Raw genomic sequence first — 16,728 nt, forward strand, 5'->3', positions numbered from 1 at the left:
ATGTGATTCTGCTCGTCCTTTTTTTATCTGTATAGATGTCCCAGAACGGTGTTAAGACTCTGCTTTGCTCAAAATCCACGGACGTCAGAATTTCGACTTTCGGGCGCCGCAGCTTGTGAGCTTGCTGGTCAGACACTGGCACGGCGCAATATTACACCTACTCCAACGTAATTGAGTTCCCTATTGCGAGTTCTATTCGACAACAGTCTCTGTGTCCTATACCTGGTATCTGCCTGCATCTGTCAGCTGCCCGTGTGCTTTCTTTTACCTATTCCCGTGCTTCCTTTTCTTCATGCGCTCATTCCTCCATTTCCTTACCAGAAGGAAAGCCTTCACTTTCAACCCGCGACAGCAACAGCATATACGTCGCATTATGGCGAACTCAAGCTCTGCTTCAGCATTGCTGTATGCAGCAACAATCTCCATGCCAGCTTCACAGGGTGCTCGGCCTGACGACGACCTTACCAAGACCAAAGCCTGGCACACTGAGAATGGCCGTTTCGAAAATCCATGGCCATCCTGGAACAACCAGACTCCATGGAAGATTATGGGTGGCATGATCAAGAGAAGGTTCAATGGGAGGGCCAATTCTCCCGACACGACACCACCAACCATTCCCGTCCGAAAACCGACGTTCCTTCCTTCCCGCGAGCAGAACGATAAGATTCGCGCAACCTGGCTCGGACATGCCTGCTATTACGTCGAGTTTCCTTCTGGCCTTCGAGTCCTCTTTGACCCAGTTTTCGAGGACCGCTGCTCACCCTTCTCCTTCATGGGGCCGAAACGTTACACCGAGAAACCTTGTAACATCGCCGATATTCCCTTCATCGATGCCGTAGTCATCTCACATAGTCACTACGATCATCTGAGCGTTTCTAGTGTGCGCGAGGTCTCAACGAGGTTTCCCAACTGTCATTTCTTCGTGCCACTGGGGAACAAGAAATGGTTTGCAGAATGCAAAATCCAGCAGTGTACTGAGCTCGACTGGTGGGACGAGGTGGACTTTACACTCACTCCTCAATCTCCGAGCTCTAATGACTCCAAACCTGAAATCTCAGACGTCGATACTGCCCAACCATCCTCCAACACAATCACGGCTCGGATATCGTGCCTGCCGTGTCAACATATCGCGAACCGAGGCCTCTTTGATCGCGGCGCAACACTCTGGTCGTCATGGTCAGTCACCTCCGGCACTCCAGGCACGTCTCAACCTCCCAAGTCCGTCTATTTTGGCGGCGATACTGGCTACCGCGCTGTGCCAGAGTCATCAGACGGAAAAGACGACTGGTCCGAAGAATACTCCCACCTTCCGATCTGTCCCGCCTTTAAAGAGATTGGCAAACACCGCGGTCCATTCGATCTAGGGCTAATACCAATCGGCGCGTACATGCCACGTTGGATCATGAGTCCGATGCATTCGAATCCTCGAGATTCGGTCGAGATCTTCCGAGACACGGGCTGCAAGAGAGCTCTAGGTATACATTGGGGAACCTGGGTATTGACCGAGGAGGATGTCCTTGAGCCACCGAGACTATTGAAGCAGGCACTGCAACACCACAACATCCCGACCGAAGGCGTCTTCGACGTTTGTGACATTGGTGAAAGCAGAGAGATCTAGGCTTTCAACATCTCAAGAAGGATGCCAAACCTCTCATCACCTATATTTGTTTAGTTACAAGGCTGCTTGTTTTTATTTTTGCTTGCGTTCCAGCGCCGTGCGAAAAGGGCACGTAGATTGTACAAAAACATGTATAAAGATTCTCAACTTTAAGAGCTTTACTGCATACTACTCGTTCTCATGACGAGACAACTATCGCTGTATGTTTTGTGCTTGCCTGGATAAGCTATGTGTATTCGATGTGTTTGAGCAAACCTTTTTACCAATCCTGAGTCTTTACGGATAACATCATGTCCTATATCTGTCGTGGAGCAAGCGAAACCAAGCCTTCGATATTGGTATGCTATGCACGCTCTACGATCTAAATAAATCTCGATATTCGTGATTGTATCGATGGGTGTACTCCTCATCGGAACATGGTGGAAAACACAGCTCCAGGCTGAAAATTATCGATCCAATTTATACACGCTTGCTAAACTAGCTACAATACAATCCTACCACGACTCGAGCTTGCACCATTAGCCTGGACATTACTGTTTTCAGTACTGTTAAATAATCTAGAGAAGAAGTTTGTGTCGTCGTTGGAGTCTCCGTCTCCTCCCATCCACTTTGGTCTAGTAAATCCAGCGCTGGCACTACTGCCACTTGCGTTATCGGACTTGTTGCTGTTACTCATCCACCTCGGCGTCTCGAACGTGTCGAATGTGTTCTTCACACGCCGGCCGAACAAGGTGAAGAAGTTCTCCTCGTCCGGCTCAGCATCTAGTGGTGGGGGTTGGCGGGAGTTCCGCAGGCCAGATGAGCCCAAAGTTCGCCCTGTTGTAGAGGATGCAGGTGCTCGCGCAGGGCTGGCCCATTGAGGTGATCTAGAGATATCACTGGAGCCGCGAGGAGACGATGTGGAAGAGCTGCTAAGCAGACCCAATGTGCTAGAGCCTGAGGGACCTGGACCTTCTAGGTCTCGTGCAATTAGGTCTCGGCCTTCCCTCCAGCCACCTGTGCCAAAGCCTGATGGGTTGTTCTCTTCATCGTCGTCGTCTAGTATGCCGAAACCAAGGACGTTCCTGATTCGTCCGTATAGGTTGAAAAACGTGGCACAGACTGGGATGAGTATGAAGATTGGAAAGAGGAAATCGAACCACTTCCCAAGTGGTGTCAAGTTGATCAACCTGCCGAGAAAGTTGTAGAACGTGGTCTCTTTCTGGATGTGTTCAGGCAGAAAAGTGAGGAAGTTGTATGCAAGAGGGACGGTCAGGCGTGCTATTTGCCCAGCATACCAGCATGCAGACTCTGCGTAAGTGTTTCTGCGGACAAGTGCTCGCTGATTCCACACAGGGACGTCTGCAATGGAAGACAGCGCGCAGGCGCACATATAGAGAATCCAAAAGGCTGCTGTGAGTTGCCCTCCGAGACCTATTTGGTAGTCCCTCCGCGTGGGGTGGTGAATGACCGTCAAGGATACAGCGGAAAGTTCGGGCTTGGGAAATCGGATGATCTCGGACCATATTATGGCTGCAGAAGCGACACTTAGGAAACTGCCAGCTGATAGACGTGCAGCTGGAATGATATTTGCGTAGAGGTGGTAGCGCCAACTGGGAGGAAGGGTGAAGATCTGAGAGATGCGCGAAGAGGATGGCCGAGAACGATTGAAGACAAGTTGTTTGCTAGCTTTCGAATCGAGGATGAGCTGGAGCTCGTAGGCTTTCTGAACGGTACGATCCCATTCCTCCACGTATCGGGCACGTTGATGTCGAGCACGATAGAAACGTCGAGTCAAATCGGCCAAATAGCGCTCCGTGATGACAGCAGGTACCTTGCCAGAAGGGTCGAGTTCCGGTGTTGCCAAAGTGACTCGTGGTGGAGTTGTACCTACCATATCTGCCAGATCTTCTATCCACTCTTGCAAATCCCTCGCTGTACCGGTCTTACGTTTCTTCAACTGCTCAATCTGGCTCTCCAGGTCTTCAAGAGCAATAATAGCGTCCTCCAACTTCTCGTGAACTCTCGGGGCATGCGCTTGTATTCTTCTTAGTCGACCACTAATACTGGCATTCCGGATCATGTTTCGAGGAATAGCCACTAGACCATGACCCATGAGGTAGATAGCCAATATCAAACCCCAGACATAGGCCAGTGCCATGACCAGAGCCTTGATGGCCGTAGTATCGAAGCCGTAGGAATAGATCATATAGACGAGGCCGAGTATGGCGCAGCTCATCGTAATCAATTGGTATCTTCCATTTGATCTCAGGGAGTACACCATGCGGCTCTTAGGCTCACGGTATCCAGCATCCATGTACTCGCCGAGTAATGGCAGAATCAGCCATGTAGAGACGAAAGTCAACCAATATATTATCCTCCATGATATCAAGATTAGCCGTTGGGGCAACCATATTCCTTTGGCGGCCTCATCTTCCACCCTCGCGCTCGACGCAAGATCGATAGGAACAAGGAGGATTGCAGTGATAGGTAGGACGACAGCGAGGAAGACTGGGACTACAAGGAAGGCAGGAGCAGATCGGAGAGGAAGGTAGTGCCGTAGTAGTAGAAGGACGGAGACACATATGGTCAACAGAGCCAGTCCGGCGAAGGTGCCCGACTCTGCTGCGTTTGCCATGTTATAACCGCGATGCTGAAGGGAGCCTGTTATACATGGTAACGATAGTCCTGAAGAAAGGCTAGAAGACCGCACGTTCTGAAATCAGTGAACCAACAGTGGAATACTCAAATACGATGTAGCAGTGCTATGCAGGAGATGCCTTATGGATGGATGACTTCACCACAGCGTTTATGGTCTCCAAGAACGACAGTATGATTCTAATTTCGACCGTAGTGCGAGTGAAACGGAAGGTTTCAGCACGTCAGACGATCACTAGCCTATCTGGTGTAAGGGTGATCCCGAATTGCTCACTAGAAGCGAAATAGTAGCTACGAAAGTCGAAGCTCATTGGTGCCCATTTGACCAACAGTCAGCAAGCTGATATCAGGTTTTCCGTGCTTACTGAGAATCGAGTCCGCTGAGAAGTAGTCGAGCAACTACATCTCCCGTTATAAGATCGGGGGGTGTGCTACACAACTAGAGTCTTCATTGCAACCGCGACGAGAGGTGAACGCGGTTCTGGAAACACAGCGGAAGGTTGCTATTGAATGTTGTCGCAATGTTTGGAGCGATGCCGCCTATTGAGTCGCTGGCTTCCTCTGAGCGCAAATTAGAGTTCGACCTTGCCCTTGCCTGCGTGCACTAACGAGCGAAACGTTCAGCTCGAATGCGCAATTGGCTGCTAGGACATCCACAACGGTCTACCTGCGGAAGGTGCTGCCCACTGCTCTCCACCTGCCGTGCACCAACTCATTCATGGCCTTCCACAGGCTCATGTTGGATGCATTTGGCCTTTCGCTGCCTTTCAAGTGTGTTTTCGTCTTGCCTGCTGTCTCTTTCTCACATCGTTGCATGTCCTGATATACGAGCTGTATTCTTATCTCTCACGAACTTCCTGTACTTTCCTCCAGTTTCAAGCTGTTTGACGCCAGACGACCTCTGTTTGTCGGAAAATCTGCGACTCATTGTTCTTAGAGTTTCCCTTACGCACGACCTGGGATAAGTCGATTGCAGGTTCACGTCAGCTGCATCCAGTCCGTCGCCTTGCCTTTTGCCTGGATCGCCGCCATTGCCAGTTCTCAAGCATTTTATTTGACAGTCAGTGAACATCAACTTCTTCGCGGAAAGACTGGGCTAGATTCGTAGGACGAGAACGAGGACTGCAAGTGGATCGCCTGCCTAGTAGTCACCCGCTCTTTGTGCGACAGACTCGAGTGCCCGACAGCACACACTCGCTTTCCTTGCCTCTGCTTCCTATCATATCAAGCACCACGATCAAGACAGCTGTTCCATTTGCTCCCCCATCGTTGACTGTCTATTTTGCTGTCTCTCGCCGAGTCCAGTAACTCGCCTCTCAGTCTACCTGCGACACACAGCACCACGACCATAACGGTCCCCAACGAGACCTCCTCACCCACCATATGGAAGCCCAATAATTTCGGATACGTTGCCCTTGACGGCCATGAATCCACAACAGTTCGGTAATATGGGAGGCATGGGGAGGGGGATGCCAACCATGGGCAATATGGGCATGATGGGTGGAAACATGGGCAACCCAGGCAATATGGGAATGAACACTGGTATGCCTAACATGGGTGGCATGCAAGAACAAAGAAATCATACCTATCTTGCCCGCATCTACCAATCATTGACCAATTCACAAAACCAGGATGGTCCTCCTCAGGGTTGGAGAGCTAATCTATCAATTCAAGACAGAGCCGGTCAGGTCAAGTTTCTCTTCGACTCTCTCCGCATGCTCGGCTCCAACGTCGATACATTACGCTCCCTCGATATAGCTTTGGCCTTCGAGAAGAGACAATTCGCCATGAGTCAAAGTGCTGACCAATACAGGGCAGAGATTCGTCAGAAGCTGGCCAGCATTCGCGACCAACGCCAACAGAATGCTGCCAATGGGATGATGAATATTGGCATGAACCCTAACATGCCACAACAGCAGATGCCTCCTAACATGAACCAGGGCATGGGTGGCTTCGGTAATCTGAATATGGGCACGCCTCAGATGCCCGGTCAACAAATGGGCCAACAACAAGGCAATGTGATGAACGCAATGAACACTCACCAGAATGCCAACCCACTCATGCAGCCTAACAACCCTAACCAGTCAGTTCGTCGGAATCCAACTGGACTTACCGACGAAGACAACAAATGGATCAATACGCGTGCTGCCGAAATGGCTAAGAGTACTACTCGGGATCAAATGGCACAACTCGTTGACTCGATGGAGCCCGGAGTTCGAGCTCATTTGAACGAGAAAGGGATCGATCCAATCATCTACCATTTCAGGATGAAAGCAACTAAAGAGTTCAGGATGCGACAGACGCAAAACAATCAAAACGTGCAAAACGCTCAAACCGCTATGGCTGCAAACATGAACCGTATACAGACTCCGAACCCTACCGCTACTGTACCAGTGACACAACCTAACCAAACACCATTTCTAGGTAACATCGATCAATTTCGCGGCCAGCAAGAGGAAGGTATGCGTTCACAGCAAGAAGGTCAACTTGTAGTGCCTGCTAGCACTTCGAATCCTAATATGGGTGTCACTAATGATCCTGCCGCTCAACAACAAAGAATGCTTCTAATGCAGCTTCGTCACCAGAATCCTAATGCCTCTCAAAATGAGCTCAGACAGCTGCTTATTCAAAAGACCAGGGAGCTGCAAGCTCGTAACCAAGCTCAACGTCAATTGAATGCTCAAGCTCAAATGATGCAAGGTCAAAACCTCACGAACGGAGTGCCCCAACCTCGAGGTATAAACACACTCAATCAGCCACTTAATCAAAATCTTTCACTTGACAATAACGCTCAAAATATTCAGATACCTGTCTCAAGGCCACAGTCTGCACAGATGGTCAATAAACCTCAGCAGCAGCAACAGGCACCTAGTGTTCAGGCAATTCTTGCCAATTTCTCGACTTTTCCACCTCAAGTTCAAGCGCTGCTCAACGCTCGACCCAGAAGTGAGTGGCCAGCTTTCATCATGGCTTATCGCAATCGACAAGAACAACGACAGGCGCAGATGCAGGTCCAGCAGCAGCAGCAACAACAACAAAACGCGCAACAACAGCAACGTCAGCAACAACAGCAGCAGCAGCAGCAAGTGGTCAACAACAATATGCAGCGTAGTGTGTCACAGCAACCTCAAAGCCTTCAAGTAAACCAAAATCTAGGACAGATGCCCAATCAGTTTGCGGGTCCCAGTATGATGCAACCATCATTGTCTGCTGGAGCTGAGGGAAGTTCGTTACCCAACCTGAAGCCGCAAATGCAGCAACAAGCTATGAGTCATAACGCTCAGAATGCCATACGGATGCAGCAGCAGCAGCAGCAGCAGCAGCAGCAGCAAATGGCTCAACAGAACGCAAGCGGTCAGCAGATGCAGACACAAGGTCAGAACAATGCGAGAATAAACGAGATGCTGGTTAAAGAGTCAATGAACAGGGCCTTACCTGGACAGATTCGAGAAAAGCTGGACGGATTTTATAAGCAAAACAATGTCGTAATGCCACCAGTATTGCAGACCTGGGCAGCCTTGAGAACTTGGATGCAATCTCATGGCGGGGTCAATCCTCCCATAACCGCTATCGACACAATGCAGCTTAACCATGCAAGGGCGCTACGGCAAGCACAACAAGCACAGCAGGCGCAGGCTCAGGCTCAGGCTCAGGCACAGGCACATGCACAACAGCAAGCGCAGATGGCTGGTGCTGGTCAACCCATGCAGCAGAACGGTAATGGATTGCAAACACCAACCATGCCACAACAGGGGCCTGGAGTTGGTGTTCAGCAAGCCCGCCAAGTCACTTCACAAGCTGTACAGGAAGCAAAAAAGCGAAACCCGAACTGGCAGAATCTATCCGATCAGCAAGTCAAGCAGATTTTGGAGGAACGGTCTCAAAAATCACAACCGATTTCTATGCCCAATCAGCCACAGAATCAATCACTAGCGGGACCACAGCTGCAAAACAACGTCGTCGCTATGAATCAACAAAGGACTGGGCAGCCTGCACACCAGCAGAACCGTCCAGTGCCTCAGAACCAATCTCAGACTCAACAACATCCTGGTACTAGCGCAAAGCACGGCGAGCCCAAGAGCCTGAAGAGACCGAATCAAGATGACACTCAGGAAGTGCCTCAAGTACAGCAAAGCATGCCTCAAGGACATGGCCTGACCAAGGAAGAGTTTGAAAAGTTGACACCCGAGAAGAAAGCGCAGTTTATACAGGAACAGCGTGAGCAACAAGAGCGTCGAAAACAAGAGGCCGCCCGAAGAGTTGCGGAGGTGAGCAAAGAGGTCACAGCTGGCATCACACCAATGCCGCCAAATTACACACTAGATCAGGCAACTCGACAGAAGCTCATCAACAAGCTGACAGAGCCCAATACGCGGAAAATTGTCGAAAGATTCGATAGCCTGTTACTCACGGTGGCTCAGGTGAACAACGATACAGAGCAGCTGAAACAACTTATCCGATACAAGTGGCATCTTGTCCAGCAGTACAAGCCCGAATCCTTCGCAGATAAAACCTATCAACCTGCGGACCATTTCACGTTGACTCCGGAGAATCTCGATAGGATTTTGGTCACAGTAACCAAATGGTTTCAACAGGCGATGGCAAAAAGCTCGAACAATGCTATGATCCAGGCGCAACAGTCGATGCCTCTTACACAGGAAAATCTCAATATGGCAGCCCAGCAGGCGGCACAGCAGCAGAAAGCCAAAGGTCAGAAGTCGAAGGATGGACCACCACCAGCGCCCACAGCTGACAAACCGCCATTTGCATTTCCCACAGATCGTGGACACGGGACTCCCAAATACGCAGGGTCTGGTCTTAAGCCTGAAGATCTCAGACTCCCACCCAAGAAGAAGCCTCGTGGTGATAATGCTGCCTCTCCAATCACACAATCACCTGTACCACAGCCAAAGGTGCTGCTCAAATGCAATTTCCCTGGTTGCAATGTGCAGCCACAAGGCTTTGCCACAGATGCTGAACTTGACATACATCGGAATACAATACACAAACCCGAGATGGAGTCCGTGAAAGACCCTGTCGGTTTCTTGAACACATCACTGCAGCAAGCCTTCCACCTTGACGAAGATATGCTACCTAGAAAGGTCCCTTCTGGAGCGAAGTCAATGGAACGAACGCTCAGCCAAAACATCAAGGATGAAAGCAGAGCTGCCACACCGGTCGGTATGGTCAGAACTGGCAGTCAGCTAGCAGGCAAAGTGACGCCACTTCAACAAAGAGCGAGGCAAGGAATGCCTGCACCATCGGCAGGGCCCACCACTGAAGATCAATGGAGTGAGTCAGCTTTCTCGTGGGACGACCTCAATACCGTGTTTGGTCCGACTGATGCAGGAGATCTTGTTCCCACAACAACTGATAGTCTAAATCTTCTTGACAAGACTCTGTCAGCGTACATGAAGACTGAGGACTACAAACGTGTCTTTGGAGAGTCCGATGTAAGCGAGAAATCATCTGCGAAAAGCAAGAGCCCCGACCAAGGAAGTGAACCCAGCCTTCCTGAAAAGTCTGCACAGAAAGATCATGGTCTTTACCATGTTGACCTGGACATTGATGGCACAGATGCTCTACCAGATCTCCCAGATGCTTTCGATGGACTATTCGATGACAAGGATGCCGAGAGATGGACTCTACTCGACAATGAGGGCAGCACAAGTAGTTTCGAGATGCTTGACAAGAATGCGGCCAATGAGTCACAACTAGTCACTGGAGCAGACGCATTTGATCTTAACTCTTGGATTCAGGACGATGAGATCGATCCACTTGTTCACGACATGTTAGATACCCCTACCAATTGGGAAGAACTATACGCCAGTGGCCCTGCAAATTATGCTGGTGGCTCACTAGCATGGAATGCTACCGGCAAGGCTGGACAGGAAATGAGGCGAAAGCTGGGCTGGCCCATCGCGGGCGCGGCAGGTCAGGCAAATGCGAAGATGGGTTCGGCACGGGCCTAATGAGCGAATGTACAATTGTTACAACATTCATTTAGCGTTTTGGAGGATTGTAGAGAAGGTTGGCGCAGGAGAAGAAATGTTTGTGTGCCTGGTATTGGGTTGTGGGGATCTCGGGGGGTCTGGCATTTAACGACATGAAACGGTCTTCGAGATGACAATATTATTGAACCACCTTTGTGACACTACTTGATGGCTGATATGGCTGATGCAGTGATAGTCATACAAATTCACATCCCTACCAGCGAAAAGTGGCGCGTTCGGTATAGCAACTGTAGTGCTGGGGCTTCACGTGAAGGTGAGATCGTGCGCATCTGGATAGGGTAATTTAGGCGGAGAACGTGCTCACGCTAAGCTGTTTGCAGATACATAGCAGACACGACCCAGCACGCGTTCGAAAACAGCTTTCTCTTCGGATATTCCCCTCGTCAGCAACTCGTGTCATCATTGGGAAGAAAGTGATGCCTCGAAATCGGGAACCTCAAGTTCTGTGTGATGAGCAAGATGTCACATGAGTCTCCGATCAGATAAGGAACGGATATGACTCTGCACCGGATTTGGGTAGGACAGTCAGAATTCTGTTGTCCTTCAGATCTGGTTGTGTCTGATTAGAAGAAAAATAGCTACGGAGGTCAAACTCTCTCGACGCTATTCAAGACTGGTTGTGAAATCTGAGTGCCAGTTAGATCTCAAGCAATGCTGCTTGCCAGCATGTTACTGTCTCCGGCTGCGAGGTCTGTGCATCAACCTGTCAAAAATAATCAATAGACGAAAGCGGCTGTACTTCACGCTCGCAAGTATGGATTTATGGCCGTGTACGGATCAATAGCATAGGTAAGTGGTGCAATGGTTTTGCTGGATTATTTTTTGCTGCCTCATACTATACATCGTAAATCCGCTCTAGCCAAAACGGCATGCCCCAAGCTGAGCCGTGAAGAAGTCTGTTGAGATGGGTGGCATCGAGCAATCATATTCGCCTTTCCGACCGCTGGACAAACCGAAGCGAATGCGTACCCATCACAATCTGCGGATCCTCCTGATTGTGGCAGTTTGTTGCACAGTATTGCTGGTCCGCAGGACGGGAATCTCACAGACACCCAACTCACATGGCCTTCTACCAACCAAAGCCATTGTCTCCCCACGCGACCAAGCTGCGAACTCAACGCTGGGCTTCGAGAAGATTCTGACAGTTGCGTACAAGCAAAATAACTGGCGAACCCGTGGCTTGAGGGCGGCAGCTAGCATAACAAATCTGAATATCGATGTTCCAGAACAGCCATATATCACGGATGAAGAAGTCAATGATTTCTTGGCACATTCATCAGAACCTCACAGAAATGAAAAAGGCACTGCCAGAGTGTGGATGGCACACCGTGATATGCTCAAGCACATCATTATGTCAAGCTTCTCTACAGCGTTGATCTTAGAGGACGACGCAGATTGGGACATGAACATACACATTCAGTCGGCATTACTATCAAGTGCGATCCGAAACTTGACGGATACAAAGGCCGACGACAACTCACCTTATGGATCAGAGTGGGAGGTTCTCTGGCTTGGACACTCCGGCGACCAGTCCTTCAACACGGCTACACCTCACGTCGAATATGCTGATCCGACGATCTTGCCATTTAAGACCTATGCCTGGTGGACAAAAGCTTTTCTAGAGCAGTACAACAGAGCGGGCCATCGGTCTGTGCAATGGCCAATAGAGCCAACCGGGCTTATTGCGTACGCCGTCAATACTGGCGTTGCCCAGAAGATCCTACGTCACCTTGGTGAAGGCGGTCATCAAGCCATCGACCTTGAGCTTAGATATCTGTGCCAGTACCATATTCTGAGATGCTTTATTGTCAACCCAGAAATTGTGGGAATGTATGAGCCGAAAGCTGAGCTTGGTTACGTCAGCCCTAACAACGAGGGTAATGGCCAAACTCTATCGAAGGTGGACGAAGCTTTTGAGAAGGTGAAGGGTGCCACAAGAAACGTCAAAGATAGTGCGAGATGTGCTGCTCTGTTCGGCAGTACCTGCCAACCTACAGTGTCCGAAGCCTGAGAAGGGTCATGACATCCAGATGTCAGTACTGGGCGTGTTATGGTTCTCATCTTATTCATTGAACGTTCAATAACGGCTCAACCTTTGACACCAATGCTTGAAGAAACTCTATCTCTAAAAATCAGGTGTAATACAAAATGAGTGCGGATGAGTCGGCTGCATGTACCTGTTACCACTGCATACGGCTGTTCCTGTTTCCAACCCAGACCATTTCAGGCTACAGCATTACTACTTTACTGCCCTGCACCGTTCTAGGTCTCCATGCTATGTACATCATGATCTTAGGGCTTGCTCGCCAGCTTGCTCCTGCTTTGCCGACGGCAAGAGAACTTCAGAAGATCGAGACGTAGAAATCATACCGCTAAGTGCTAGCACTACTCCATTCTTCCTTAAGCATCGGGTGCACCACCTTCATCATCCAACAGCCTGAAAAAGTCTCACAGATACCAAAGCAGACATCGTACCGTTGCAATAGCTCTCAGCTCGTCTCTTCGGTGACGGCCAGATACAGCGCTTGCTTGTTGTTCTTGTGTCCCACAATACCAATGCGTGCAACTCCAATAATCTATTATTGGCCCGTTCCTGCAAAGGTCAAAACCCAAAGCAAGGCACGCGTTCACCATTGTCCCCTCTTCATGCACGCTCTCTCAGCCTACGTATGCATGTCTCAGCATGAATTGAAGCTAGACTGACGGCTGATGTAGGTACTTGCCTTTCTCTTCGACAAATCTTGGAGCTTTATTTGAGCTTTCTCCAGGTGAAGACATGACAAGCTCGCTAAGCTCTGTTAGCGCATACTTTCTGCTGGAGGATGCGGGGTACGTCAAGGAGTTTATCAGATCCTAGCTTAACGCTTTGGCGGACGTCGCTTATTGTACATGTGTATCCATTTCGTCAGCTAGGCTGTCGAGTGTCGGTTCAAGAATGAGGGAATACTTTGCAGACACCCAGTATTTCTGGCCGTTTCGGAAGAATATCTCCTCGGACACAATACTACCAACACAAGCTTGCGAACTAGTCATTTGAGGCAAGGTAAGAACGGCGTGAAGGTCAATAGCTTCGATTATATTTACTAATAACTATGTATCTGTGGAGGCCGTTACTTTGCAATGTGCCGCGCTTCCACCTTCTTGTTTGTCACGCGTAGCTCATTTTTAACGTCAAGTCGTGTGTTTCTCAGCTATGTCTCAGCTGAATAAGTTGCTTTCCACCCACTGCCAGTATTTCTGTACTCGGCTTCTAACCTTGCCAGTTGTTCCAGCCGTTGCTTGGGCTTGGGCATGGCCTAAAGGCGTGTTAGTCGATGTGGCAGCACGAATTCATCAGCGAACTCACTGAGTGTAGGTTGCGGTAGCGGTGACTGTCTTGGTCGACACTGAGACTGACGTGGTTGTGGCGGTGACTTCGTATATTAGTCGCAGAACGTTTCTTGTTAGGAAGGTGTTTTACCTGTGTTCGTCTTTGTGGCTGTGGTCGTGGAGACACTTGTCACTGTCGTGGTTGAGGCCCAGTTCTGCCAATCGTCGTTTCCACCTGGCAGAGCAACGACGGTTGAGGCCAAAGCCGCGAGCATGTAGATGACCTTCATGTTGATTGTGGTGAGTGAATGTATGAGCGACTGTTACGAAGAACGATTGTTGTGGAAGGCTTGTGGGAAATCAGGTAGTACTCGGCTTTGGCTCTGAAGATGAAGCTGGTAAGAGACAAAGCCGAATTGTTCGAGAGAGAGGCAAGCTTATATAGCCATTTGAGGTGTTTATGATGTCGATACTGATGCTTTAGGTCGTATATGATCTATACTCTTTTCGTCAGGCTGGTGACATGACATCACGTGTTAGTACTGATCTTCTTCGTAGATCAAGAGACGAATGCGTGTACATCGATGCATCGCATACAACGTGCATGTGTTATTGGGTAACAACAACGACGTTGTGGCCGAGCCGGCTGCAGAGTGCCTCGTCAGGCAGTCTCTGCGTCTAGCCAGTCCAAACCTGGTATGTCGATCGAGGGGCCGTTGACTGTACAGTGATAATTGCAGCCGATCGTCACATAGAATGTCTTACCAAGCATACCAAGCTCAATGCAACGAGAAAGTAGCGACTTCAAATCAGTCAGCATATGATGCTAAGCTTCCCATTAGCTCTTAAACATACTTAAGCTTTGCAAGAGAGCTAATGCAATGCAGACTCTAGGATGAGTGGTCAGTATTTCTGTGCCGCACGTTCCTGACTGGCCTGCTCAGCCTATGGGCTGAACAAAATTGTATATATGTAGCTGCTCAGTGAAAGGCTTGTATCGAGAGCTTGTATCACAAAAGAATAACACTGACGAGGTACAGCTGTGTAATTGAAGAGCAACTGTTGTGATCCATTCTCGAAGATTCTGTAACTTTTAGCCCCAACGTGCGAAATGGGTAAAAGCTTTGATTATGCAGTCGAAGCTGTTAGTGTAATGCTTGTCTCAGCTGTATTCAACATCAGTCTATTCTTGGTAGTGTACATACTGGAACTGGCACACACAGTGTACTGTAGACTTGTAACTCTGTTGCACCGTAGGTTGAATACTTGAGTAGTATTGATGGTTGTTACTGCGTCCGATGGAGAATCGTGGTAATCGAACCCGGCTCTCGATTAGGCTGTGAAGTATCTCTGAGGTTGTGGAGGCGGAATCCTGTCTTTCGACAAGCTATTCGGTAGCAGGAACTGAGAACCATAATGTATTTTCTCGTTCTCAAGTCATTGTTCCTAACCACTCAGTATATCTTGCCTGTTTCTGCATAGACTAATAAGAGTCATTCTGAAGGCAGGTAGTTTCAGCAGAGACACTCGATAGAAAGCAAATACACCAGCTCGTCATCGAGGTCAATTTCGATATCTTTTTCTGTTGTCGTGAGCGACCTGAGTTACGTGCAGCTCGAGATCGTGTGGTCTTCCGCACTTGTCTTCGCTCCTTCTATCATGGTTCTTGTGCTAACGACCATAACGAATAAGGAAGGATCTGGCCAGCAGGCATCTAGAAAGCATGTGGGGAAAAGGTTTTCAAGACATATTGGGTCAAAGTCGATGCATTTCCCTTAGATCTGACTGTTTATATCTGACTTCTTCACAGTGTATCTAGACAGCGCCGGCTGACTGCAAAAGATCATCCAACTGACTCTTCTTTGCCTGCAGATCAGAGTTGCCACCAATATGCTTCTTGCTGATGAAAATATTTGGGACACTTCTCTGTCCTGTCATCTCCTCTAGGGCGTCTTGAATGGCTGCACCATCGGCTGTAATGCTATTAGTAGCTGAACACTGGATTTAGTGGAAGAAGATGACTACTTACAAACTTGATCAAGTTCAATAACATAGTACTTTGCATGCTTGTCATCGAGCAGGCTCTTGGTAGCTCTGCAATATGGGCAATACGACTTCGAGAAGACTGCGACGGCGTTTTCATCGATGATTTGCTGTGCCTTCTGCTTTGCGGCGGACATGGCTGCTGGCGATGCTGGATTACCAAAGAAGGCGCGACGAAGGCTATTGAAGAAAGCTATGTTGGGCGACTCTTTCGATGGACAGAGGAAATTCTTCGGTGAGTTGAAGAGAGTTTAGGTACTTATTGTTAATTGAGTGAGGGGCGACAGTGTACTATTTGCAATTGCGAAATGACCTTGAGATGACAAAACAATCTCGACAAACCGCGGAATAGGATGGGGAAGGAACAGCTGGCTCTGACTGATGACATCATCTGAGCTTTAAGCCTTAAATAGCTTGGCGCGAAATCTGAAATATCCGGTGTTCAAAGACACAGGCATAGTAGCTATACATCTGACTGTGATCAATCGACTTATCGTGTGATCGCAAGCACTGGTGTTTCACAAGGCTACTACGGAGAGTCCCATACCTTACAGTCGTATGTAGTAGCTTCAAGCAATAGACGAATACAAGCAGTGATAGGATGGAAGGTCTCTCTCCTCGACCATCGAAGAAGGCAGGTAAGATTAGACAGCAAGCAATACCATGAACAGATCTAGGAAACTCCTCTGCCCCCCTGTTCACTGTTAGCTCCAAACTGGCATGAAATGGGCACTCTGCTCGACCTACGTCGACATCAAAAGCGGCGCCTAACCCAACAGTCAGCCATTACAGCTCCTCAGATGTGATCGACACTTACCTGTCACATACGTCGCCTCTTCACTGGCCAAGAAGGTCACCATGTTGGCTACGTCTTCAGGTTGACACTATAACACATCAGCAATCACATGTAAGGACACTCGGCTCCTAATGCCAGGATCATGGACCCGACAACGTACCACACGACCCAGTGGGATCGTCCCGAGGACCTTCTTACGTCCCTCAGGCGTATCTGTACCACCTATCACTTTAGCCAACATTGCAGTCTCTCCTACTGCAGGTCGAATGCAGTTGAATCTGATTTTATCCCCGGCATACTCAGCAGCCAAA

The 16,728-nt window shown here is 49.1% G+C and overlaps 5 protein-coding genes across 5 annotated transcripts; 3 read left to right on the forward strand and 2 right to left on the reverse strand.

Moving 5' to 3' along the window:
* Positions 1-373: 373 nt before the first annotated feature.
* On the forward strand, positions 374-1,618 carry LTR64_008097 (uncharacterized protein; the record flags this gene model as incomplete). The annotated part of the gene is made up of 1 exon (XM_064902412.1): positions 374-1,618. One exon carries the CDS (start codon positions 374-376, stop codon positions 1,616-1,618), a length of 1,245 nt encoding a protein of 414 aa, XP_064751386.1.
* A 481-nt stretch (positions 1,619-2,099) lies between these two features.
* LTR64_008098 (uncharacterized protein) lies at positions 2,100-4,235 on the reverse strand (the record flags this gene model as incomplete). Its single annotated transcript, XM_064902413.1, has 1 exon — positions 2,100-4,235. The coding sequence occupies one exon, from the start codon at positions 4,233-4,235 to the stop codon at positions 2,100-2,102; it is 2,136 nt and encodes a 711-aa protein (XP_064751387.1).
* Positions 4,236-5,679: 1,444 nt separating this feature from the next.
* LTR64_008099 (uncharacterized protein) lies at positions 5,680-10,227 on the forward strand (the record flags this gene model as incomplete). Its single annotated transcript, XM_064902414.1, has 1 exon — positions 5,680-10,227. One exon carries the CDS (start codon positions 5,680-5,682, stop codon positions 10,225-10,227), a length of 4,548 nt encoding a protein of 1,515 aa, XP_064751388.1.
* A 946-nt stretch (positions 10,228-11,173) lies between these two features.
* Positions 11,174-12,280, forward strand: LTR64_008100 (uncharacterized protein; the record flags this gene model as incomplete). Its single annotated transcript, XM_064902415.1, has 1 exon — positions 11,174-12,280. One exon carries the CDS (start codon positions 11,174-11,176, stop codon positions 12,278-12,280), a length of 1,107 nt encoding a protein of 368 aa, XP_064751389.1.
* A 3,113-nt stretch (positions 12,281-15,393) lies between these two features.
* On the reverse strand, positions 15,394-15,758 carry TTR1 (Glutaredoxin; the record flags this gene model as incomplete). Its single annotated transcript, XM_064902416.1, has 2 exons — positions 15,394-15,551; positions 15,608-15,758. The coding sequence occupies 2 exons, from the start codon at positions 15,756-15,758 to the stop codon at positions 15,394-15,396; spliced, it is 309 nt and encodes a 102-aa protein (XP_064751390.1).
* Between the last annotated feature and the right edge of the window lie 970 nt (positions 15,759-16,728).

This window comes from Lithohypha guttulata (assembly GCF_036872675.1).
Source record: "Lithohypha guttulata strain CCFEE 5908 chromosome Unknown scaffold_7, whole genome shotgun sequence".
NCBI lineage: Eukaryota > Fungi > Ascomycota > Eurotiomycetes > Chaetothyriales > Trichomeriaceae > Lithohypha > Lithohypha guttulata.